Source organism: Pelodiscus sinensis, chromosome 2 (assembly GCF_052426305.1).
Source record: "Pelodiscus sinensis isolate ZL-2025 chromosome 2, ASM5242630v1, whole genome shotgun sequence".
Lineage (NCBI taxonomy): Eukaryota > Metazoa > Chordata > Testudines > Trionychidae > Pelodiscus > Pelodiscus sinensis.
The window spans coordinates 172817163-172841887 of record NC_143053.1 but is presented as its reverse complement, the minus strand read 5'-3'; the positions used below and the strand labels follow the sequence as shown (position 1 = coordinate 172841887).

Here is a 24725-nt window from a genome sequence, read left to right as displayed (position 1 = left end):
TCCTGTCTAAATAAAAGGCTTAACACCCTATGGACGTCTAACATGTGTAAAGCTTGCTCTTTCCCAGATGCACGTGCTTTGGGGTAAAAAACTGGTAGAAAAATATCCTGGGAAGTGTGGAATGCAGAAACCACCTTTGGCAGAAAGGCTGGGTGAGGGCGGAGCCGAACCTTGTCCTTAAAAAACACTGTGTAGGGGGGATCTGACATCAGTGCCCTAAGCTCTGACACCTGCCTCGCGGATGTGATTGCCACTAGGAGGGATACCTTATATGGTACGTGAAGGAGGGAGCACGTGGCTAGCACGTTCAAACAGGAGCCCCATAAGTTTGGATAGAACCAAGTTTAGGTCTCACAGGGGAACAGGTTGCCAGACATGCGGATAGAGTCTGTCCATTCCTTTTAGGAACCCATTGACCATTAGGTTGGCAAATAGCATTTTCCCCCCTTCCCCTGTGTGGAAGGCTGAGATGGCCACTAGGTGGACTTTAATGGAGGAGGAGGAGGAAGAGAGATGCTGAAGCCTAAGGTCCAACAGGTAATCCAGGATCAGGGGGACTGGTGCCCCTTCTGAGAAGCCCAACAGTAAAACTGCTTCCACTTAGTGAGGTACATGGTTTCAGTGGAAGGTTTTTTGCTACCCAGTAGGACTTCCTGAACTTGTTGAGAGCACTGGAGCTCCTCTGCCATTAACCATGGAGTTTCCACATGGTTAAGTGGAGGGCCTACAGGTCTGGGTGGGGAAGCCTGCCCGAGTCTGGGGATATCAGGTCCGGGACTAGTGGGAGGTTATGGGCCTCTTGCATGAGAGGTTGAGGAGGATCGAAAACCAGTGTTGCCTGGGCCACACTGGGGCAATTAGAATTAATGGTGCCCTGAACTCCCGCTCTTTCAGCAGGACCCTGTGAACTAGTGGGAAAGGTGGTAAGGCATACAGCAGGCCTTGAGGCCAGTGGAGGAGAGCGTCTCCTAAGGAACTCCGATGCAGGACCACTCCGGTGGCCGTGACTCATGAAGCCGCATCAGCCACATCGAGTGCTGCTTGTAACGCAGTTCGGAAAATTACTCTCCCCTCTTCTCAAAGGGCCTTATACGCCACACAGGAGTCTTTGGGGAGCAAGTCCATAAATTTGCCCATGGATGCCCAGGTGTTGTAGGTGTATCTGGACAGAAGGATTTGTTGATTGGCAATTTGGTATTGGATGCCCCCCGATGCATAGACTTTTCTGCCCAGTAAGTTGGCCTTTTTAGCCTCCCGGCTCTTAGGGGTGGCCATGGGCTGTCCCTGCCTCTCCCTCTGATTGACTGCCTGTACTACTAAAGAACCCAGGGGAGAGAGGGACAAAATACTTCCATTCCACACGGTTATCAGTGGGCAGTATGGACACCAGAGTTTGCTACAAGGTTGCCGAAATCTTGGCTACCGTCTTGTTGATTGCTAGCCCCACTCTGGAGGGAGTATCTGCGTGCAAGATGTCGTTGGGTCCAAGTCCTCAGAGACCTTGTCCGCTTGGACTCCCAGACTTTGGGCCAGGCAACGGAGAAGGTCTTGGTGGGCCCTGGCATCCATGGAGAGCATGGAGGGCGCAAAGTTGCCAATGCCTCATCCAGGGAGGAGGACAATGACCTCTTCACCATGTCGCCCACAGGGGCGTCTGTAAGGCCTGGATCGTCTGAAGTGGCCATGGAGGGAGGGGGGGAGAGGTTGTCTCATTGGTGGTAGGCCCAGGGGGTCCAAAAAGGCCACTGCCCGAGTGGCTGGGGTGGCCACGTCTGCTGAACCATCGGTACGGGGATCAGCTGGGCCCACTGTTGTTGGCACTGGTGGGGAAAGGTATGGTGCCGGGACCAGTGCTGGGAGTGGGAGCGGTGTCATGAACGAGACCTAGAGCCCCTTGAAGACCATGCTGACTCCGTGTTGGAGTCGGATGAGTACTCCAAGGTGGACCATGGCGATGCCGATGCCGACTGTACTGCAGTATGCCGAGACATGGCCTCTGGCTTGCCACAGCGCCGAGGCGGAGGAGGAGGCACGGCTGAAACAGGATCCCTGACCGAGGTAGGTGCTGCAGTGCTGAGGGCCAGTAGTGGTGCCAGGCGAGTAATCTGCCTTGCATCCGGTACCAGGTCCACTGCCAGTGCCGGTGTCAATGGCACAGGTGTCGCAGTGGCTGGTGCCGGGAGAGGTGCCGCATATGACACATGTCTCTGCCGCACCTTGTGCACCATTTCGCTGGGCACCCTAGGAGGGGAGCAGTGCCGAGCATCTCCGTGCCCTCTTGAGGTTCTGGGGTGGGCAGAGGGGAGGGAAATGAATCGATAAGGACCCTTGCTGCCTCCGGGGTAGATGGGTTCAGGAGATCCTCTGAAGGACTCACATCCCTCTGGTAGGAAGAGTAGTCACCCGATCTAGAAGACCTGGGCTCTGGACTAGCTGGCACCATGTGTCCCACTGTAGAGGGCAGGGAGGGTGCGTGCCAGGGCGGGGACCAACCCGTTAGTCCTCCTCTTCCGTCACGGTACCGGTGACTGGGAGTGACATCTGGCCCTGTGCGGTACCAGAGAGGCATGGTGTGTGGAGCTGTCACGCACTGAGGTCGGTGTGCTGTTGGATCCTGTATTGAGTCCGGTGCCAAAGGCGGTGCCGGATGGAGTGCCGCCAACCATCAGGAGCACCTTGAGCCGTGACTTGTGCTCGCATTTGGTCCTAAGCTTAAACGCTTTGCAAATCTTGCACTCGTCTGTTATGTGCGATTCTCCCAGGCACTTCAAACATGAGGAGTGTGGGTCACCACATGGCATAGACTTAGTACACTTCCTGTAGGGCTTAAAGCCTTGCATGCCGGGCATGCCCTGCCATGGGTGCACAGCGCGCCGCAGGTACACGGTGCGCTGCGGCAGGGTAAAGAAGAAAACTACAAAGGAAAGTCTTTAACTAAATTTGCAGGTACTTAACTGAAGATCGTTGGTAACAAAGGAGAAGAACAGTGAAGAGAACAAACTCAAGAATGAGCTAGGGTTGTTCCAACAACCGTCATGGCAGTAAGAAGGAACTGAGTGGGTGAGGGGGCCAGCAGAGGTACATATGGGCCGATATACCAGTGCCACTCCAAGGGGCTCCCTGCTGGCCCTAAAGGTACTGCTGAGGGAAAAGTCTCAGATGGTGCATGCACCTGTACGCACACACCTATATTGGAATGCACATGAGCAATCATTTGAAGAAGAATGTACAGAACCTTGGTTCTGCCTGCCAGCATACAAGCCAGCAATTTGGAGCATCTGAAAGTAAGTGTATATGTTACGAGACTGCTGCAAATTACTTCTCATCATTTACACTGAAATGGGGGAAGGAACACTGATTACGACAAACAATTTCTTCCCAGAATGTTTTTTGCACAGCAAAACATGTTGCTGTACCACCTCATATGGGCTAGATTGAGCCTTTAGGTTCACCTCTTCCCAAGGATTTTCAGAAATCAGATCCTTGGTTTCCAAAAGTCAAATTCTATGCAGGAATTAAGTGCCCTGTAAGCTGCACAGCTGCTCAGCTGTTTTCTGAGCCATGCCCAGAGATTCAAAGCTCCTGCACAGGCAGGGAGCTCAGCTGACCAGCGGGAGGAGGTGCATCTCCTAAGTAGCAGCTAAATGGAGCTAGATGCATGCTGGAACTGGGGAGCTCCCAGACCAGGTAAAGGAGGGAAATAAGGAGGGGAAAAAGTGACCGGTAGGAAGAGGGAGGGAGAGAGTGACAGAAACAGAAATCCTGCACTCTCTTCAAGGCTCCTAGAGTGGGAAGGGGGAGGTAAGGGGATGACTACATAGAGTTAGGTGGGGGTGGGTGATGGCACTGGGGTGAGGTGGAGGCAGGAGGGAGTTTATGCTGTGTCCTGGAGTGAAGTGGGGGAGGGGTAGAGAGTTTGTGCTGTGTCTTGACTCCCAGCTAGAATGCTTGTGTCTGCTAGTTTGAGAAGCAGAATTTTATCCTAGCCCCCAGCTGAGCTGGGCAGTGTGGGAAAGCAGATTTCACAGGGTAGGTGGGGAGAAAGAGGTGGGTAGGTACTGGCATCTGTGCAGTGAGGTGGAGACAGAGGACGGTTTGTTTGGAATATCCTGACTCACTTCCTATAATCCTCTCCAGCTGGGTGGGCTGGTATATTGTATTGCATTAAGACCAGATCTTTGCTATGTGGCAGAATTCCGGCTTTCATGAGTCAGAAATAGCAAGTACTAGGTGTGATGCTAGTTTTGTAGAATGAAACGTAATTTGCAAGCTCTTTGAAACAAGCATCTGTCTACAAACCCTGAACCCATGTGTTAATTTGTTCTGGGTATTCTACTCTGAGCTGGTGACACACAAAGTAAAAGTTTCAAATCAGGAGAACTTATCTGTTTTTACAGCACAGATCCTAAACATTACTCAAAGAAACTGTATAAGCCTGAGTGAATGCATTTTACTTTTTCCAGGGTCGGTAAATATTGTATTAGTCATGCACTCCTTGCAAGTACTATTTCAACTTGACTCAGATTTATTTAGGATCTTAAAGCTGAGCTATGTGTGGATAATATGCAGTTTGCTGTGTGTACTAACTTGAGTTATTAGAAGGATGATTTTACATGTACTCCACAGGTAGTCCTGTGGCACCTTATAGACTAAATGTTGTAGTAGAGCATAAGCTTTCGTGGGCAAAGACCCACTTTGTCAGATGCATGTAGTGGAAATGTCTGGAAATTTCCAATACATGCATCTGACAAAGTGGGTCTTTGCCCACGAAAGCTTCTGTTCCACTACAACATTTAGTCTATAAGGTGCCACAGGACTCCTTGTCACTTTTGCAGATCCAGACTAACACAGCTACCCCTCTGATACTTGACTCCAAAGGTAGTGTTAATTTTCTTTATTTGATTTCATATTAAATATCATAAACATTCCTCTTTGTTAACTATCCCTTGTTTTAATATATTTTCTTCTACACTATCGACTGCTTAGTGTGTGCATGTGTGTGGATTTTGGTTGTAATGGCAGTGCACATCCACACGCTACCTCAATATTGGTGTTGCACATAAGAAATTTCAACTCACCCAAGGATAGAAAATCTTAGAGGGAACACTGCACAGGAGTTAACTAAATCTTTGAATATTCTTTGCATCAGTTTTCCATTTCAAATTAATGTTACTGTGCAATTATACAGAAGGGGCTTCATGTTATTTCATCTTTTCAAAGATGTTCCTATCTACACATCAGCAATTTAAATGTGAGAGAAAACTTATAGGACAAAGACCTGCTCTAAAGATATACTACAAATTCAATTCAGTATCTAAATATAGAACCTTTTAACAACATGAAATATACAAGCAAAATTAGAGGAAAATTTTAATTAGAAAGAGACAGCTATCAGGTACATATTCACATATCCCACATTTTTTTAAAGTAATCTTGAACAAAGTACATCTCTCCTTTGTTTGCATTTACTGTTGCAATGGAAGGGGAATTGCTTTGCTTGACTTCCAGTGTTAAAACTTGAGGAATTGCTGGTAGCAATCAAAGCAGTTCTATGGACTTGTTTTTATGTTAACTTACACATCCGTAATATTTTCTTTCTACCCGCTATTTCTTTTTTGATTACTAACTGATTGGACTCCATGGGGTATGACAGAATTTAGTTTGCAGCAAGAGCATGTGTATTGCATCCAGTCTAAGGTCCCCCCTAAATATCACCTTTTACTCTCCAATCATACTTAAGCCAGTTAGTATTGTTCTCCCACACAGAAGCAATTCCCAGTACAAAAGAAAATAGAGAAAGAGTACAAGCCCAAAAGGCAGCTCAAACTTAGCAAAATCGGTCAGAAAAAAATTAAGTTGATAGATGTCCTCTGCCAGCTACATGTGAGATAGGTGGACACAGAGTTTAATGGACAGATGATGCACAAAGGAGGCAGAAGAGAGAGAGAGAGAATTTTTTAAAAGGAAGTTATTTAATCAAGGGAAGAGAACAAATTCCGGATAAGGAACAAAAGTGATCATGCAATATTAAAACATCAGTTGAAAAAGGAAACATGCACAGATGCAATAGGACAAGCCACTGAAAACAGAGGCAAAGGTAGAAAATAGTCTGCTGCAAAGACAGAAAAAAATGACAAAGTGCAGTTCCACACAGCATGGTAACTAAAATACAACACTGTGCGGCTCCATGTTTGCCCTTAATTTCCAAATGAAGTGCGTTCAACTGACAGATTTATTTTCTCCTCCTTTTTATTTCAACTACCAGCCATACAAAGATCTAAATTTGCTCTAAAGATCCTTATTTCCCCAGTTTATAACTATTCATCCAGATCACCTGCAAGTTAAATTCCCAGCACACACTGTATTATTCTTTAACATGATTTTTAGTGGGTGTAATCAACTGGAACTTAGTAAATAATTCTTTAAAATTAGCATGAAAGAACGGAATAATGTTCACTCCTAGCTGTACTGGCTCTGCAGCACAAACATGTTAATTCATTTTTTGGTGAATAAGTAGATACTATGCTACAAGTACTTTTACCAATAAGTGCTATCATTTTTTTAGATATTTTTCAGAGTACAATCACACTTAGAATGTGCCAAATCTGCAAGATATAGAAAGAAAAAAGTAGTGAAAACAAAAGTGATACTTAGGATGAACCAGCAAAAAAAGGGAACATTTACCTTATTGCTATATAAACTGACTTTACCATGAGTTGTGCCATTTTCCTATGCTTGAAATATTGCCCTAATTTAAATGGCACTTTTTCAAGATAGCCAAAAGCAGCATTATTTTATGCTAAATAGTTGTTTGATATAATACATAAATCTCACATACAGTACACACATACGTGACTCCTTTAGCATTTTGTTGAAGCTGTAACAATGTTAATCTGTAGTCAAGGAAGTGGCACCCATCGTTATAAATGTGTTACACATGCTGCATATCACTGGTAGAGCACTCAGGGTTCAGGCTGCTATAAGTGTACTGGAGTACAGTAGGGCAAGGTGCCAGTGGGTAGCCCAGATGCAGAAGCCAGGCCCACAGAAACAGCAAAGAGCAGTTTTGGCAGCCTCATTGTTCACTCAGGTTTGCCCCTCCAGTCCCTGTTGTGACAGAGAGGCAGGCGACCAGACCAATATTAAGTGAGTATGATTGCAATTTGGTGCACAGGGATCGAAGTGCCACTGAGATTTGGCACCGTGGCTCTTCTATCATGACAGACAGGCTTCACGGACAAAATTAAGGGGGCAGTAGAGCAACCAGCACTGTGCCTCCTAACCACAGCCATGGGGGCTGCATCAGGGCATTCCCATTAGGGGCCTGTTCAGCTTCAATCCACTTCCACCAGCTATGGCCTCTCTGCTCTGCCCACAAGACTCCCTAAGAGAGGTGGTAAGTGCCCACATAGGAGAGCTGGTCAGCAAAAGAGTAGTGGGGATGCCTGGAGGTTGCAGACACGGAGGGATTTGGTTTTGCAAACTATGTGAAAAATTCTAGGTGTTTCTCTGAAGGCGGAAATAAATGGAAACATCAAAAGACAATGGTTAACTTCCATGGTGGGGTGCAACACATTTACACTTGTCTGCTACCCTTAAGAATCAGTGATTTTTAAAACTTTATAAAGTTGTGTCTAACACAAGTGAGAGTCCTGCTCAGATATCTTTAGAGAATTATTTTGAATTTCCATTTCAAATACAGTGCATTAGCCATTTCACTCTCCAGGTTTTTAATTAGTCTTAAACAAGACTTTCAATAAGATCTGAGATGAATTATGAAGTAGTTAACGAAGCTTTAATGCAATTAAGGGTAGCTGAACATATTGAAACACCTTTACCTAACTCACGTTTACCTAGCTCAGCTGAGGAAACTGGGAAAGGAAAAACTAGTTTCAACTCATAATGTACCCATATGGTAACTAGATTCCATCTGAACAAGACACAAAGCCAGGCAAAAAAGGGATCATTAACCTTCACCTTTTATTTGAAATGTATTGCATATCTTGAATTCATAGCTCCCCATGAGGCCCACACAATTGCGATTCCAAGCTGCACACCACTCAGTAGAATAAATCTTCCTACCAGGGCCGGCTCCAGGCACCAGCAAAACAAGCAGGTGCTTGGGCGGCATTCTGGCCTGGAGGAGGAAAAGAACGGTTACTTACCTGTAACTGTTGTTCGAGATGTGTTGCTCATGTCCATTCGAAGTAGGTGTGCGCACCGCGTGCTCCGTGTCTTCCGGAGCATTTTCCCTAACGGTACCTGTTGTGCAGGCAGTGCGCCCCCTGGAGTGGCTTAAAGGACTTGCAGATCTTACAGGCAATAGCCAGATGAGCCTCACCCAAGCACTTAAGAAAACTGTCGTGTGGGTCGCCTCTGGGCATAAACTTCCCGCAGTCAGCGCACGTCTTGAAGCCTTGCGGCCCTGGAATTCCTTACCCCCAAGGGGGAAGGAACAAAACAAAGAACCTAACTATCTAACTGCAAGAACTATTTACAAACCAACGTGAGAATGGGAACCATTAACTAACCAAGGGTGTGTCTACACTACAAAGTTAATTCGAACTAGCGGAGCGCTTAGTTCGAACTAAGTAAACCTCATTTTACGAGGACTAAGCTTAGTTCGAACTTACTAGTTCGAATTAAGGGGTGTGTAGCCCCTTAATTCGGACTAGTGGGAGGCTAGCCCTCCCCAGCATTCCCTGGTGGCCACTCTGGCCAACACCAGGGAAACTCTATTGCCCCCCTCCCGGCCCCGGACCCCTTAAAGGGGCACAGGCTGGCTACGGTGCCCATGCCAGGTGCAAACCTGCCATCACCCAGGTAGCAGACCCTGCACCTGGCACGGCTCGAGCCAGCCACCCGATGCCCCCCAGCCCTCCCCCTCTTCCCAGGACCCAGGCTGGCGGCTCTCGGGAGCTTGCCCGGGACTGCAAAAGGCGGGCACCCGCCTGGTCCAGTGCAGACATCGTGGACCTCGTTCACGGCCTCCGCACTAGGCACAGGAAAGTGGCCGTCTAGGGCAGGAGAGCTGCCAGTCTGGCCACCCAGGAGCAGGTGTGCATGAAAATCAAGGTGGTCCAGTGAGACCCCTGACCCTGAGCCCTGAGCTTAGAATGGCTGTAATGGGTCAGACCAAAGGTCCATCTAGCCCAGTAGCCTGTCTGCCAACAGTGGCCAACCCTAGGGACCCTGGAAGGGATGGACTGAAGACAGTGACCAAGCCATTTGTCTCGTGCCATCCCTCTCTAGCCTTCCACAAACTTTGGGCAGGGACACCACTCCTACCCCCTGGCTAATACCACTCCATGAACCCAACATCCATGAATTGATCTCACTTCTCTTTAAACTCTGTTCTAGTTGTAGCCTTCACAGCCTCCTGCAGCAAGGAGTTCCACAGGTTGACTCTTTGCTTTGTGAACAACTTTCTGTTACTAGTTTGAAGCCTTCTACCCATTCTTTTCCTTTGGTGTCCTCTAGTCCTTCTATTATGGGAACTAATGAAGAATTTTTCTTGTATGCACCCTCTCCACCCCACTCATGCTTTTATAGACCTCTATCATATCCCCCCTCCGTCTCCTCTTTTTAAGCTGAAAAGTCCCAGTCTCTTTAGCCTCTCTTCATATGGGACCTGTTCCAAACCCCTCATCATTGTAGTTGCCCTCCCCTCTCCCACCCTCTCTCTTCCCCTCTCCTACCTCCTTTTCCCAGTCTCCCCGAGTTTTGTTCAATAAAGAGATTCTATTTTTGACCACAATTGTCCTTTATTTTGTACATCAGGAAGGGGGGCTAGGGAAGGGTAAGTGGAAGGAGGTGAGGGAGGAATGGGGTACGAGCCCCCGGTTGGGGAGGACTGGGCTGGCTCTGCAGGCTTCTGGGGGTGGAAGCTCTCCTGCAGCCCCCCAATTGCCCCCTCTCCCCAGATGGCAGGCTGCGGCAAGTGCAGCCGGTCTGATGGCCGAGTGCTGTGATGTGCCCAGTGTGGGCACTCAGGGCACTCCAAGCCAGGATTGCTGTTCAAGCGGGGCACCCCTGAGAACTGTCTGTCCGGGGTGGGGGTCTGGTCCCTTTAAGCACAGCCCTCGGCTAGCCTGAGGCAGCAGCTCCACGCTCTAAGTCCTCATCTGATGCCCTGCCGGCACTGCTTCCGGCCATCCTTAACTCGGTTCAGGGTCCACTTAATGTGGACATGCTAGTTCGAATTAACTAATTCGAACTAGTTTTTTAGTCTGGATCCGTTAGTTCAAATTAGCGCTGTAGTGTAGACATACCCTAAGAGACAGAGATATAGAGATGCTCCAACGACCGTCACTGCAGTAAGAAGGAACTGAGGTGGGGCAGCGCCGGCAGGGGTACTTATGCCCCGCCATGGCAGCGCCACTCCAGAGGGCGCCCTGCCAGCGCTACGGGTACCACTAGGGAAAACGCTCCGGAAGACGCGGTGTGCACACCTACTTCGAATGGACATGAGCAACCACTAGAAGAAGATTTATTCTGAGTGGTGCCCCCCCTCCCACTGCCCATGAGCCACCCCGGCTGGCCACCCCGCCTCCCGTGCACTCTCCACGCAACTCCCACTCCTCCGCCCCATCCCGCCTGGCCTGTGTGCCCCTGCCCACTGTCCCACACCCCCCCTCCTGCCTCGGCCTCTGCCCAGTAACCCCACCTCCTGGCCCACTGCAACCCTGCTGGGACCCCGTCTCCTCTTCTCCCCCTCCCCCCCACCTCCCATCTGGATCCCCATCTCCTGTCTGGCTCTCTAAACAATCCCTCCTTCCCCACTCTATGGGCCCTGATCCCTCCCTCCCCTCCGCCCCCCCTCCTGCCCAGGAACCCAGCCCCCTTTTGCTGTGTCCTGACAACCTCACACCTGCCTGGGACCCAGGTGATTCTCCCTCTCCCTTTGTCTGAGGAAGGGGAACCCTGGTGTTCCCAGTGCCTGTGTCCCCAAGTCCCTTCCTGTCTGGGGCAGGAGAGCTTTATTAAAATTGGAATTGTGATCCCATTTAAATAGGCTTTGTTTTAATTAATATACCTTTAAAATTAAATTAAAAATTGTTATGGTCTAAATTTATCATAACCTATTTAAATAACTTATGAATTAAATTTAAAAATTAAATAGAACATGTCTCCTGTCAACTTTTAAAGAAATTCTATCAGTTTACTAGTGTAAGTACCCAGGACCACTGTTTACATCCTGTTTACAAGAGGATTCCTTGTCGCTTTTGTCTTGTTCTGGACAGTTGAGCTGGGGAGTTGAAACACAAGTTCTCTTAATCCCTTTGAACTGTTTGATTGTATAGTGAAGCTGATTCTTGTCCATGGACACCAAGGCTATGTCTACACTGGCGGCTTCTTGCACAAGAACATCTTGCGCAAGAAAACGTCCACACTGCCATGTGCGCGCTGTGCTTTTGCGCAAGAGTGCCCATGGCAGTGTGGACACTCTCTTGCGCAAGAAAGCTCCGATGGCCATTTTAGCCATAGGGCTTTCTTCCGCAAGAATTCCCCGCCGAGCTTCCACACTGCCATCTTGCGCAAGAGTTCCTGCGGAAGAGGGCTTACACTTGTTAAAAAAGAGTGTAGCTCTTGTGCAAGGAGCCCTCTCTTACCACGCCGTACTGTAAATCTTCTTGCGCAAGAGCAGGCGGGCAGTGTGGACGCTTTGCCAATTCTTGCACAAGAAGGGCGGTACTTGTGCAAGAAGCCGTGAGTGCTGCATTTGCATGCGTAACCTCCCCGGACAAAAAAGGGTGGAGGCGGCCAAAAATGTTTTTGTTTGGGGCGGCAAAAAAACCTAGAGCCAGCCCTGATTCCTACTGAATAAATCCAGTTTCTTGGGGTCCTTCACTTTGGTGTTGTACCTTGATGACTCTGATCTCTTTCATTGGCAATAAATACCATCAGGGTGTTGAAGGTGGGGGGGGGAGAGGTAATTTAGAAGAAATCATAGCTATAGGCAGGTAGTAAGCGTTTCCACACATTTCTTTTTAATGTGGAGGGAAGGGAAGCAGGAGTCTGCCACAGGTCTTTAATGGGGTTCATAATGGCCTCAATTAAGAGGCAGCGCTACTTCTGATGGGCCTACTGCCATTAAAATGCCAACCAGGCTAGGAGATGACCGCTTCACTACCTCCACTTCTATGGCTAAATTTAAGGCCATCCTCTTCAACTCTTGGCAAGCCTTACAGTCCTCCTAGGGAGGTGACACACCCACTCTTGACACAGCCTGATCTGGGAAAGAGAAGGCCGCTGCCACCGGAGGACTCTCTTCCTCCCCTTCTGCATTGGCAAGGCTCTGCAGAACAAGTTTTTGAAACTCAACACTGTATTCAGTACCCAAGTAGGAATGTGAATGACTAGTTGACTATCCAATAAACAAATGCTTATTGGATAGTCAACAGGCTAGTTGACTAGTCGCTTCCCCCCTTGCTGCCTCGATCAGAAAGAGGCAGCTAGGTGTGTGGGGCGGGGGAGGGGAGGAGGAACAGATGGGGGTACTTCAAAGCAGCAGCACCGCATGGAGCCTGGAGCCAGCTGAAATGCCGCATGCAGCCCAGGGCCAGCTGGGGTGTCCCCAGGTTGCATGCTGCATGGAGCCCGGGATCAGATGAGGACAGCCCAATTGATCCCGGGCTCCATGTGGCGCTGCCGTTTTGAAACGCCTGAAGGAGCCTGGCATCAGTGGGTGAACCCCAGCTGACTCCAGCCTCCACGTAGCACTGCCACTTTGAAATGCTATGTGCAGCCTGATGCAGGATTCCTCAAAGTGTTTCAAAGTGGCAGTGCTGCATGGAGACGCAGCACTTTCGCCTTTGAAGTGTAGAATAATACAATGAACAGAACAGAGATATATAAGGGATATACAAAACTCTTATGATGAGCATAAGATAGATAATGCAACATTACATATACATTTAAAGAGCACCAGTGATGGTATTCAAAGCTACAGTTTTAATTGTCATAGCAACAATATCTGTGCAAACACAAATTGAACTCCTAGCCCCCCCAAGATATCAGTTGGAATTTTCCCAATGACTTCACTGGGGCTAGCATTTCACACACATAGTACAGGTTATACCTCCCTGGTCCAGCACTCTTGGGTCCTGAGCTGTCTTTGGATGAAGGAATTTGCCAAACCAGAGAAGCTCTCCTGCCATTAGCTCCCTCAGCCTGCCATCACTCCTCGCAGCCAGCTCCTTCGGCCCAGCTGCCAGCTGGGCAACACGGCTGTCACAGTCCCCCTGCCAGTGCTGCTGACCCAGCCCGGTACCGGCACGGCAGCAAGCAGCCCTAGCTCCACTGCAATGGCACCAACCCTGCTGCTGGGCAGCACGTAGCCCTGATTGGGCTGCTGGGGCCCCAACTGGGTTGCTGCAGCCCTGGCTCCACTGTCATAGCCCCTGACAGATTTTCCCTGCTGGGCTGCTGTGGCCTAGCCTTACTGCCAAACAGGCTGCCATAGCTCTCACCCCACTGCCAGGCTAGCATGCAGCCCTAATCGGGCTGCTGCGATATAGCCATGCTGCCGGGCTGGTACGCATGGGCTGCTCCAGCCCCAACTGGGCTGTTCAACTGCCTCTGTCCCACTACCATGCTGCTGAGGCCCTGGCCCCGCTACCAGCAGCCTCGCTGTACACCGGCCTCTCAGCTGCTGGCCCTCTTGCTCCATGGCTCTCTCATTCAGAAACATCCACAGTCCTGCTCAGAAGCGGCCTGAGGCAGCTGGCGCCCCAGGCGGAACACACAATCAGCGCCCCCGCCTCCACAGCCATCAGTGGGCTGTCAATGGGGTGACATTATCATCGGGCGCCCCAGGTGCCCTGTGATGTCATCATCGGGTGCGGTTGAAGGCAGCGCCCTAGTCAACGGCCGAGTCGGCGTATAACCATGGGCCGCCCCTGGGTCCTGCTAGACCACAGATGTTGCTGGACGAGAGTCCTGGTTTTGGAAGGTGCAACCTGTATTGTCTTCTGACTAGTGTTATGCAGAATACACAGCATACGAATTTACTTCTGGGGTAGAAATGAAGTCAGTTTTTAATTTCCTAATTTTTGTGCAATTAAAATTTCAAACCTGTCCCATACATCAGCTTGTGTTTCTCTAAAATCCAGCTTCAATAATATTGCCTTTATATTGAAGACAGAGGAAAGGGAAGCCAGAAGAATATTATTCAAATAAAAACCACCATAACTATATGTTTATGGAAAGCTATCAAAAATATTCAGATAGAATTGCTTGGATTATATTACTATGTAATAAGAATGCTATTGATCTATATTAATTTTAAGGGCATTAATGGACCAAACCAAGCATAAATGCTAAGCCATCCTTAGGAAAAAAAAAAAAAAAAAAAGACTAAATAGTATTCACATCTCTAGGTACCAACATTTCTTACATGTTTTACCTTCCTTCATTAAAAAATAAGCTAACTGAAAGATAAATTAAATCACTCCACAATATTGGTCACTGAGATTGATATTTAGTGATGGAGTTTGAAAAAGGGTATGTCTATTAAGAGTTTTTCCATATGCAGGCATCTGAGAAATGAAAACTGAAATTGAGAGGGGAAAAGCAGCTGGTTTTGGTGGCATCTTAAGCACCATAAAAAGTTAACATTCACAGGCACTTTCAAAATACTACATATTTTTATTTTCAGTAATGTTTTCTTATCTTTAAGCCTATGCTAAAATGCAAACTAAAGGCATTCTCTGTTTTTAGCCACACATCTGTTTTAGCCTAAAACAACCAAAAATGTTGATGTCTGAAAGACGTACCTCTCCATGATTGAAAAAGTAGCACAATACTGTAATTAGGCCTCCTAGACGGCTCCCACTGTTAAAAGAAAATGAAAATTGAGTGCAACAGAATTTAATATTCAGTATCTTCCAAAAACCAGTTTCACAAGATTTGTCCACACACACCAGAATATCTAGTCTCGTTTTTAAACATACAGTAGGAAATATTATATATTTATGGTTTTTGAGGTGGAAGATTCAAACCAGTTAAGAGCCAAATAGGCAACCAATGTTAGTTTTAGAGCAGTGCATCTTTGACCTACATCCTTGTACGCAACTCTTTCCTGTGAATGCCTCATACCTTTAACAGAGCCAGTAGAGTAGATGTGGTTACCTAGCTCTGCTACAGACTCCCCTGTGAGGCCAACTTTTAAGAGGTAGGAACTAATTAGAGGTGTTTCCCATTTTCTGGGTGTACAACTTGAAACACTCAGAGCCTAATTTCCAGAAGTGCTGAACATCTGCAACTTAAGTGGATTTCAATGAGAGTTGCAGATGTTCCACACTTCTGGAAAAGAAATTAGGTTCCAGGAGTCTTAGTTTGGGCACCCAAACATTAAACACAATTTTAGTCTGAATCTGTGCCTTATAAAAAAAATGGAGCTCTCTCTATATAACCTAAAATTCTCATTGATATTGTGAAGCTGTATTATATATTTTTTTAAGATATCATGAGTACTTCTGGTATGCAAATTTACCATTGTTGACTGTTAGAAGTACACATCAGACATATAACATGGGGGCTGCTTAGGACTCAAACACGCTACTCAGAAGCAAACATCTACAACAGGCGAACTGCATGATTAGGAAAAAAACATTTTAACTGTATTCCACTGACAGATTATTGGGGCACTAGCAGACAGGGAAAGATAGTGCTGCTTCTTTTATGTCCATGTCTCTTTCTGGGAATGCTTTCTTTCCTCTTCTGGACTGCCCAAACCTTTGATTCTTCTTGCACATTGCACTTGTGGGCCCTACAACCTGTCCAAAGGATGGCTATGTCAATTATTATTAGGTTGGTATCAAAGTGGCAACTTCTTGAAGTGGCAAGAATTTCTGCTTTATCTCAAGCCTTTTTCAGGGATATTTACTGGGGCAACCCTTCACCTAGAGTGGAGCACCCATGGGGACACTACTCGAAGAAGAATCCTAGGATCTTATAACTAAGCCATAAGTGCATTCACATTTTACTGCATAGCAAGTTCTCTGAAAATGTCGACGCAGTGTGCAGAGGCAGTCAAAAAAGTAAATAGGATGCTAGGAATTATTAAAAAAGGGATAGAAAAATAAGAGGAAGAATATCTTATTTCCCCTATACAAAACTATAGTACGCTCATATCTTGAGTACTGCGTACAGATGTGGTCTCCTCACCTCAAAAGAAGATATTTTGGCATTAGAAAAGGTTCAGAAAAGAGCAACTAAAATGATTAGGGGTTTGGAACGGGTCCCATATGAGGAAAGGCTAAAGAGACTGGGACTTTTCAGTTTAGAAAAGACAAGACTGAGGGGGGATATGATAGAGCAGGGGTCTCCAAACTACGGCCCGCGAGGCCCTCTCATCCGGCCCGTGGAGACCTTTTTTCTACGGAAAAAAAATTACGGAAATTTACGTGTATCCTGCCAAGATCAGCCGCCGCTTACGTGGACGTTATGTTTTTACCGAATTAAAATAGAGGCACGCAGTACTGCGTTATGTTTTCCAACCGATCATTACATTGCAAAACCTTATTCGCTGCTTACTTTTTCTACTTCCGTTCACAGTCAATGAGATGATATAACGCCATCTAGTGGCGGAGTTTTTAAATGGTTTGCTGCTGGTTCAAGACTTGATTATTTTGATCACAGTTTGCCAGTTGCCTCAAGTGTGTAGTCGGCCCCCGAACTGCTGTTTAATAGTTAATGCGGCCCTCGGGCTGAAAAGTTTGGAGACCCCTGTGATAGAGGTATATAAAGTCATGAGTGGTGTGGAGAGGGTGAATAAAGAAAAGTTATTTACTTGTTCCCATGATATAAGAACTAGAACACCAAATGAAATTAATGGGTAGCAGGTTTAAAACTAATAAAAGAACGTTCGTCTTTACACAGCACACAGTCAACCTGTGGAACTCCTTTCCAGAGGAAGCTGCAAAGGCTAAGACTATAACACAGCTTAAAAAAAAGAGCTGGATAAATTCATGGAGGTTAGATCCATGAAAAGCTATTAGCCAGGGGCTAAGGAATGGTGCATCTGGCCTCTGTCAAAAGCTGGAGAAGGATGGCAGGAGACAAATTGCTTGATCATTGTCTTCGGTCCAGCCACTCTAGAGCACCTGGCACTGGCCACTGTTGGCAGACAGGATACTGGGCTAGATGGATCTTTGGTCTGACCCAATATGGCCATTCTTATGTAGTAAAGGGATGAAGCAATGGATGGTTCTGGGGAATGGTAATGGGAGAAAGGAACTCTGAACTGGTTACGTACAGTTGGTGTGTTGCAAAGCCAGAGGCTAGCCAAGAGCTGTTTATTGGCCTCTGCAAAGTTAATTTTGTGGCCACATTTCTATCAGAATGGGGTTGTAAGTACAGTTACAGAAAATATCACCACAAGCACAAAAAAACCCATCCCTACTACTAGTCTCAACTGAACAGCCAAAGTCTGAATTGTCATGGAGACAGAACCACTCTCTCAATCACACAGCAATCTGTCCCAATCAGAGTTGAAACAAGCTGACAGGGGAGTTGGGGAACTTGTACTGTTAATGCTTTAGTTGTACCTCTTTATATAGAGAGAGGACTTCAGTTTCTGTATCTTATGAATGCTATCACTTAAAGGAATAATGAAAGAAGATTAAAGGAAACAAGCAGTAGAAACTGAGGATACTTAAGCCACCATATTCCAATATGGATTTAACAAACAGGAAAATTAATTTTTCTACAGTTCTATAGTGGGCAGAGAAGTAACACACTATACACAATATTTTAATATATACAGTTCTCTTCCTGTATGTGTAAGTTTTCCACGAATATGATGCAATATCCACCCCCACACTCACCTTGAAGGGAGTAATGGAGGCCAAATGGGCAATTAGCCTATCAGGCTGAAGGCTAAGTAGGGGAAGCTTGCTGATGAGGGAACAGGCAGGGCTTCTAGAAAACCAAGAAGCTGACAGCAAGGAGTCTGCAAGGTGGTAGTATGCAATTACTCCATGGGAGAAAAAGTGGGTTTGGGAGCTAGAGAGACAAGTAGCCCATGGCTGTTCCCTATGAGGAGGGTCTTGAGAAGCTGGCAAAGCCAACCAAGCGGGGAGAGCCAAGAGGTAAGGAATCAGCCAAGGAAGTAAACAGCACAGTTGGGGACTGAGCAGACTGTGCCTGTGTGTGTAGGGACCCTGGACTAAAACCTGGTGTAGAGTACTGGGGAAGTAGCTCTGGTGGAACAGTGAATTAGAAGACTGGCTGGGTCATTATGGGAGTGATAGAGACTTTGAAGGACTATACCCTGGAAGGGGGAATGGAAAACCCTAAGGCTACGTGTACACTACAAGATTTGCCAGAAGAGGCAATGCAAATGAAGCACAGATTCACATTTTCTCATGGTTTATTTGCATATTCTCTTCCGATCCGTTTTTGTACAAGGTGTTTTTGTGCAAAAAACAAGCAGTGTGGATGTTTCCTGCCCTTCTTCAGGTTCCAATTGTTCCGGTTGGATCATTGGACTTTTTGGAGGTGGTGGAGGTGAGTGTCGTTGTTCTAGTTCAAGAGGTAAAGATTGGACACTGGGTGATCGACAACAGCATGAGGACCTTCTGTAGGAATGTGATCTATGTTCATGATGAGGGGGGTAGTAGGATTTATGGTAGTGCCCATAGTAACGTTCTGAGTGCATAGGTGACAAACGATGGGAGGATAATACACTGCTATGTCGTAAATAACAGTCACTCCGTGGTGATCGTATTGGCGATCATGGGTGATGTGTTGAACGCCTCAGTGAAGGAGAGGGCGACAGTCTTCTTTCGCCAGAGCTGGTGTCCCTGTGGCGAGGTTGGCGGTATGCAGATGGTGGGCTGTGCCGAGGGGAACACACCTATTCTCTCATCTATAAGTGATCAATTGGCGTTGGAGACTGCTGTGGTAGTGGGGAGGGAGACGGTTCTGGGGAGATACTTTTGAGGAATGCTGTTGAAAAGAGGGAGCTCCATCCACAACTGAGGGCAGGTGAGAGGACCACGCGCGATGGATGAAAGTCGTGGAACGAGACTGAGGGCTGGGATGCAAGTGTGTCTTTGCGGTGGCCTCTCTCGGTGCCGCGGTGGTGTTGTCTCCCATCGATGTCACGGACTGCGGTGCTGATTCCAATTATACCAGTGCCGGTGAACTCATGTGTGCCAGTGTCGTGGGCGGTGCTGATGTTGGCGCCACTATCAGTACCGGGAGTGTTGGCGCCAGTGGGGATGTTGTCGAGGCCAGTGCAGAGAGTGTCCGTGACACTGGCATGGTTGCTTTTCTTGGCAGTTTTTCCGGTGCCAACAGCACCAGCGTTGATCGTGCCTTCGGTGCCGGGAGAGGCAATTTTCTGGGCTTAACACCAGGAGTCTGCTGAGACCCAGATATACCAGGTCTATCCCTCAAGCTCACTCTGCTGATTGGAGCAGCTAGTAGGGACAGAGCTGGGGATTCCCTTATTTTCTTTGAAAGAACAGTCCCAGGAGAATATGCCCTCTGTGTGTGTGTGTGGGGGGGGGGGGAAATGTTCTTCGGTAGCAGAAGCAGGGACATCAGAAGATTGAAGCGCCTTGTCAAACAATCATTTTAAGGTGCATTTCTTGATCTCTTCAAGCTCTGGCAGTCAGTTTACAACAGTGGGTGCATTTTTATAGCACATGTGCCACACCCAAGCACCTGATACATACCGCATGTCCATCTGAAGCCGGCATGGCTTCGCAGCAGACGCTACTTGTTAAAACCTGGGGATCCAGGCATTTTAGCGTAGGTGATTAAATCCTTCACTCATTGTCTTCTTATTTATATCTATTATTATCATCTTTCTTTCTTTCTTTTTTTTTTTTTGAGGCGGTTAGGCCACAATGACTAAACTACTTAAACTGTTTTGGTTTTTTTAAACTAGAACACGAACCATAATGAGAACAGACTAAAATAATAATAACTATTAACTTATTGACTATTTACAGATACTTTTGAGGATCACTGTTGAAAAGAGGGAGCTCCATCCATGACTGAGGGCAGGTGAGAGGACCACACGCGACGGATGAAAGGCGCGAATGGTGCGAGACACTGACCACACATGCATGGTCCAGCTGAACATGGCTATTGCAAGTCTCCCATCCACGACACCTGGATGAGCCCGACACCACTAGTGGAGCACCCACGGGGACCACTCAAAGAACCCCCCTTTGCACAAAAGGGGGTTTTTACGCAAAGAGGAAACTGAGCAAAAACAAGCAGTGTGAACATTTCCTTTGTGCGCAAAAAGGAACCATCCACACAGCTTGTTTTTGCACAAAAACGGATCCGAAGAGAATATGCAAATGAAGCATGAGAAAATGCTAATCTGTGCTTCATTTGCATTGCCTTTTCCAGGAAATCTTGTAGTGTAGACATGGCTCTCCTGCCATGTCACTTAGGCTAAGTCACAAAGAGGATTAGAGAGTTAGTCACCTTGTGCAGTAATGTCTGTTCGAGATGTGTGTCCCCGTGGATGCTCCACTCGAGGAGCTGGGTTCATCCCGGCGCCGGGACGAGCCCAGCACCTCGAGTGGAGCACCCTTGGGGGCACCACTCGACAGAGAAACCATGGTTCCAGAAGCAAGAAAGGAGCTTTAGACCACAGAGAAAGAGGGACAGCTTGAGACCAATCAAAGGGCATCAACCTTATGAACTAATTCCCAAAGGAGCCAAGACAAGGTGCCATTCCAGCCTAGTGGTGAATGGAGCCCCTGCCACAAGTAAAGAGTTAATTAAAATTATGACTTACTGTACAGAAGCACAACAGTTTGGAGAAGTACAATACAAAAAACCTCACCATTAATACACATACCAAAGAAAAGTAAATCTGCCTTACACATGCATGCTTCCTCCCTATCTCTTGGGAAAAAGGAGGGTGCTGTCTACATCTAATAGTCTCTGCCCAATAAGTGTGACAAATGGTGGGGAGGAGGAAGAGCACAACTGCTTATGGGAGAGAGTAAATTCCATTTCTCTACTTCACATCAGAGATTCCCAGTTTCTCCAAAGCACCATCTTGCAACTCTACCCCTGCTTTCACATACTGGCAGTTACAAGGGCTATGTCCCCCTCACTCCATACAACTTTTCCAAATCCCACTTTGCATCTGTCTCACAGAGCAACAGCTCCAGCACCAGCCTTTCCTTATTGCTGTTTCAAGGTTAAGCAGCAGACTGAATTTAACATGATTATCAATCTTAGTGCTGCATATAAGGTTCTGAATAGGTTCCACTTGGTAGAATATGAGCAGCAGCAAAAGTATGGTGATCTGGGGGCTGCAGGTATATAATAAAGTATATATTTAGTCAGTATTTACAAAGTTATCTTTCCAACAAGAAGGCCTACAATTTTATTTTTAGCGAAAGCTTTACTAAATTCTGTAAAATGGGTGGCAATGATCCTCCTCTCCATTCTGAAAAGCCTTTTATTAACCAGTAGTAAGTGAGTGAATTTCTCAATCCCATCAACATTAGTCTGATATACCCTTATAACTCAGTGTGTTTGCTATTGTGAAGTTTCACTAACTGAAAACAAATAAAATATAAGAAAGACTGCCTGAAAATGTATTTTTCTTTTAAACTTGGTAATGGAATGTCGAAAACCAAAATGGCATTTCAGCTTTTTAAATACGCCTTTTCTGCTATGTTTTTAAAATTCACCCTTCACTTTCTTCTCAAACGATACGTATGTGCGCACTCTCCAGACTGTATCATTCACAAATGACTACAGCTAGAACAGTCATACTACTATAAAACCCTTCTTCCTTTCTCCATAACATCTTCCTATGCTTAAGATTCTATTCCTACAAGACAAACATTAGAAAAGCATAGGAGACAGTTACTTTTCAAATGTTTTAATAAATATCAGATATCTTATGTTATATCCCATAAAACTGGGATAGAAAGTGTACCACATTGGTTTTATGTTTAAAGTTGAACAGATGAATTACCAATTTGAAAGAAAAAGCAAAAACTGTGGAAGGTCCTAGTTTTTCTGGGGACTTATCTGAAAGTAAATTTTTTTAAAATTGCCTTCTAGTAGATTAAAGGAATATTAATAAATAATTAAATGTGTCTGTTTAACACAACCAACTACATTTCAATATTAGCTGTGTCAATTTCTTATACCTAAACTAGGGTTCTGGTACTTAATTTTTACTTCTAAGGAAAAATAGCTAGCATCATAAAATTAAGGTCCTGACCAATTAGCTTTTACATTTTTTATACACAACATACATTTGCAATTCTTAGCTGTCATATTTTGAAAACTTGAGGCTAAGATGGAAATTATATTTCAAGAGCCATTTAAAAAGGGTCTATAACTAACTGACTTGATCCTTTTTGGCTCTCGGCATATCTACACTTGCAGCGCCAGACGCTCTGGTGTTCAATTTAGTGGATTTGATTTAAACCCATAACCGAACGCTGAGGGCAGCTCCAGCCGGCGCCTGTACGCCTCACAGTCATGAGCAGTAATGGGAACAAATACTCCTGTTGGCTTCCCTAAGACTCCCACTGTGTAGACACCACCAAGCTCGTCTTAAGATAGAGTCATAGGACTGGAAGGGACCTAGAGAGGTCATCAAGTCCAGCCCCCTGCCCTCAAGGCAGGACCAAGCTCCGTCTACACCATCCCTGACAGATGTCTATCTAACCTGTTCTTAAATATCTCCAGAGAGGGAGATTCCACCACCTCCCTTGGCAATTTATTCCAATATTTGACAACCCTGACAGTTAGGAATTTTTTCCTAATGTCCAATCTAAATCTCCCTTGCTGCACTTTAAGCCCATTACTCCTTGTCCTGTCCTCAGAAACCAAGAGGAACAAATTTTCTCCTTCCTCCTTGTGACACCCTTTTAGATATTGGAAAACCGCTATCATGTCCCCCCTTAATCTTCTTTTTTCCAAACTAAACAAGCCCAGTTCATGAAGCCTGGCTTCATAGGTCATGTTCTCTAGACCTTTAATCATTCTTGTCGCTCTTCTCTGTACCCTTTCCAATTTCTCCACATCTTTCTTGAAATGTGGCGCCCAGAACTGGACACAGTACTCCAGCTGAGGCCTAACTAGAGCAGAGTAGAGCGGCAGAATGACTTCACGAGTTTTGCTTACAACACACCTGTTGATACAACCTAGAATCATATTTGCTTTTTTTGCAACAGCGTCACACTGTTGACTCGTATTCAACTTGTGGTCCACTATGACCCCTAGTTCCCTTTCCGCCATGCTCCTTCCTAGACAGTCGCTTCCCATCTTGTATGTATGGAACTGATTGTTCCTTCCTAAGTGGAGCACTTTGCATTTCTCTTTATTAAACTTCATCCTGTTTACCTCTGACCATTTCTCTAACTTGCTAAGGTCATTTTGAATTATGTCCCTATCCTCCAAAGAAGTCGCAACCCCACCCAGTTTGGTATCATCTGCAAACTTAATAAGCGTACTCTCTATCCCAATATCTACATCATTGATGAAGATATTGAACAGTACGGGTCCCAAAACAGACCCTTGCGGAACTCCACTTGTTATCCCTTTCCAGCAGGATTTAGCACCGTTAACAACAACTCTCTGACTACGGTTATCCAGCCAATTATGCACCCACCTTATCGTGGCCCTATCTAAGTTATATTTGCCTAGTTTATCAATAAGAATATCATGCGAGATTGTATCAAATGCCTTACTAAAGTCTAGGTATATGACATCCACCGCTTCTCCCTTATCCACAAGGCTTGTTATCCTATCAAAGAAAGCTATCAGATTAGTTTGGCATGACTTGTTCTTCACAAACCCATGCTGGCTATTCCCTATCACTTTATTACCTTCCAAGTGTTTGCATATGATTTCCTTAATTACCTGCTCCATTATCTTCCCTGGGACAGACGTTAAACTGACCGGTCTGTAGTTTCCTGGGTTGTTCTTATTCCCCTTTTTATAGATAAGACGACTCCAAGTACGTATTCTACATAGCTGGAATTATGTACCTTAAGCCGATCTTCCAGGTCTAATGTAGACCTGGCCTAAGAGTTTAATATGTTCAACAGAAGTATGTAAGGCCTTGATTCACTGCTCAATTTTTACATCAAAGCAATTCAACTTAAATTAAATCCAATGGTTTAAGTGTAGTAACATAATTGAAGAGAAACTATACTCACAGTGCAACACCTAGTTCACTTATGTATCATGAACAATGTTCCTCATATCTGCTACATCTCAGGGAAACTGGCAGGATTTACCAGAACACTAAGAAATATTTCAAAATAAAATGGCCAACGAAAAATAGTAAAAAAAAAAAAAAAAGGAGTACTGTGTGTGATCAAGCATAATGTTTCAACTAAAAGGAAAGCTTCCTTTTGGGTCACTGATAACCTGTACCTGTGGAAGAGGAGGAGCAGAGTGAAGGTAACCAGCTTCAGCAATTAAAACCTAGGGAGAAACATGACCCATCTAGTGCAGCATAGGATCCAAAATCACTCCCTCCCCATATCGCCTATTTTTAGGTGTTGAAATGGACTCCTGATAACTTTGTAACATTGAGAGCTTTGGTAAGTTAAAAAAAAAAAAAAAAAAAATTTGTCATCCAGAAAATCAAAAGTCATTTATTACTGAATTTCCTCCTAACCTGACTAACATGTGAACATATTATATTAATAGGAACTATGCTAGTAGTAATACCCAGATCAAATTTTTTTGGTGACAAAAACCCAGGC

At 45.8% G+C, this 24725-nt stretch overlaps 1 protein-coding gene across 2 annotated transcripts in view; it reads right to left on the bottom strand.

Annotated features, from left to right (window-relative positions):
* Positions 1-24725, bottom strand: part of DPY19L1 (dpy-19 like C-mannosyltransferase 1) — a 124178-nt gene that overhangs the window by 69309 nt on the left and 30144 nt on the right. For both annotated transcript variants that reach the window (XM_006124053.4, XM_006124052.4), the window contains exon 8: positions 14778-14835. In XM_006124053.4, the coding sequence (XP_006124115.3) occupies positions 14778-14835 (58 nt within the window). The remainder of the gene's footprint in view (positions 1-14777; positions 14836-24725) is intronic.